The sequence below is a fragment of the Anneissia japonica genome, unplaced genomic scaffold (genome assembly GCF_011630105.1).
Source record: "Anneissia japonica isolate Jap-2015-1 unplaced genomic scaffold, ASM1163010v1 scaffold59633_len1757_cov118, whole genome shotgun sequence".
NCBI lineage: Eukaryota > Metazoa > Echinodermata > Crinoidea > Comatulida > Comatulidae > Anneissia > Anneissia japonica.
The window spans coordinates 1-1,773 of NW_022691581.1; the positions used below are offsets into that span (position 1 = coordinate 1).

Here is a 1,773-nt window from a genome sequence, read left to right on the forward strand (position 1 = left end):
AAATATATAGTCCTGTTTATTATTTGTGATAAAGTGTGTGTAATGTAATTAAGCTTCACAAATATGAACAAATATTAAGTACACATTACCAGAGGTCAACCATTCTATATATTATTTATTTCATATTATATTCTCAAAGTATTAAATAAAATACAATTAATTATATCCACCAGTATAAATATAGTGAAGATTTTAGAAATATGATTCTAAAGAACCGTTTCGTCTGACGTCACAAGTCCAGCAATGACTGCCACCTCCTAGAGAACCAGCGAAACGCAAATCAACCTTGATGCATTCCATACCAAGTTTCTCGAAAAGTCTTTGAGTAGGAATCTCGTTTGCATCTACAACCACCCGGTTATGGTCCAACATCAGAACATTCATTGACAGCCATGTTGAAGAAAACCACATCGGGTGATCTGTAAAAGGTGCACAGTAGAAAGTCTTATAGAAATATAATTGTATAAATTACACTGAAATTTGTGTTCGTTTTATTGACTGAAACAGATAATGATGACGCTGACACTGTAGGCCTACTGTACTGACAATAGAAAATATTATGATAATTTAGCAATGACGTTCACTGCAACAAGGATGGCAACGAAACAACAGCAAAAGACACAGCACAGTCAAATCAAAATCACAGTGACAATCACAGCCACTGTCATAACCACAACAACATAATAATACAACATCATAATACAATCATAATATCACTTCTTCTCAAGTTTCTTCTTCAAATTCTCAAAATCATTATGAAAGTTACAAGAGCAATTTGATTTGATTTTGAATTTATTCAGCAATCAGAGTAAAATACAAAAACAATGAAGACAAGACAAGGAAAAGCAAATACAATTAAAAACTCTGAAAACAAGGAATAGCCCAAAAAGGTTTCAAAGAAACGTATTTCCATTGGAATCCTGCAAACGAAACATTCAATTGCTAAAAGGAAGAACAGCAATAATTTTTTTTTAAAAAGGACACTTTGTTAAAATTGAAAAAGGATTATTTACAATTTGAAAGTAAGACAAGATAAAAAGATCAACAATAATAACAATATGACTGGCTTCTAAAAGTCTTTCCAAGGCATATTCTGATATAATTCATCATTATATTCATTTGATATATCTTTTAATATACCGCTTGGTGTTATTGGATGAGGTGCCTCAACGACATCCCACCCAGCCTTTGAGAACAGCTCTATCTGATAGCAAGGTCTTTCTGGGTTGACTAAAACCAGACCAGGTCTCAATAAGCACAGGGACGCATCTATATGCATCGGAGCATCATAGCATTCGGTTTGTTGTCTGAGATTGTAAATAACAAGATTGGTATCCTCAGTAAAACGTTTTATTGAAAAGTGATTATTATAGACCTATAACAGTAAAACAATATAGAACTCACGTGACTTAACTGGCAAAAATGTCCTTTCCAGCACATTGAAAATCAGCAGCATCAAAGCAAGGTTCAAATTCTGTCGTCACAAATTGACCTCTAACTGGTAATTCTAGTCTCTCATGGGATCCAATATAACCCTATAAAAGGTTTAATAATTAAATATTACAATTCATAACCGAGTTCACACTCTGACCAAGATTACTGTACCATTGATTTACGCTAGTTAGTTGTTGTGTTGGACTTGCATCAATATATTTTGCAAAAAGAATATTAAACTATAATGACACAATCCACTTTTTAAAAATTTATATATTTATTTACACTCTCATTCTACAGCGGGAAACCCGCCACTTACAGAATGGATTAAAATATTAA

General features: G+C 32.7%; 1 protein-coding gene across 2 annotated transcripts; it reads right to left on the reverse strand.

Moving 5' to 3' along the window:
• Nucleotides 1-7: 7 nt before the first annotated feature.
• LOC117100068 (glycine amidinotransferase, mitochondrial-like) lies at nucleotides 8-1,536 on the reverse strand. 2 transcript variants are annotated; one of them, XM_033239617.1, is made up of 2 exons: nucleotides 1,141-1,283; nucleotides 8-419 (listed from the first exon to the last, which is right to left on the reverse strand). In XM_033239617.1, the coding sequence occupies exons 1-2, from the start codon at nucleotides 1,277-1,279 to the stop codon at nucleotides 193-195; spliced, it is 366 nt and encodes a 121-aa protein (XP_033095508.1). In that variant the 5' UTR covers nucleotides 1,280-1,283; the 3' UTR covers nucleotides 8-192. The 2 variants fall into 2 exon arrangements, 1 of the variants encoding a protein (XP_033095508.1); XR_004444068.1 differs by lacking the exon at nucleotides 1,141-1,283 and adding an exon at nucleotides 1,405-1,536 and having other exon boundaries at nucleotides 285-419.
• Nucleotides 1,537-1,773: the final 237 nt, after the last annotated feature.

Coding starts and splice junctions, on each gene's coding strand:
- LOC117100068 (XM_033239617.1), bottom strand. CDS start 1,279: ATGCATATAGATGCGTCCCTGTGCTTATTGAGACCTGGTCTGGTTTTA. Junction 420..1,140: donor TCATCCAATAACACCAAGCG/GTATATTAAAAG, acceptor CACCTTTTACAG/ATCACCCGATGTGGTTTTCT.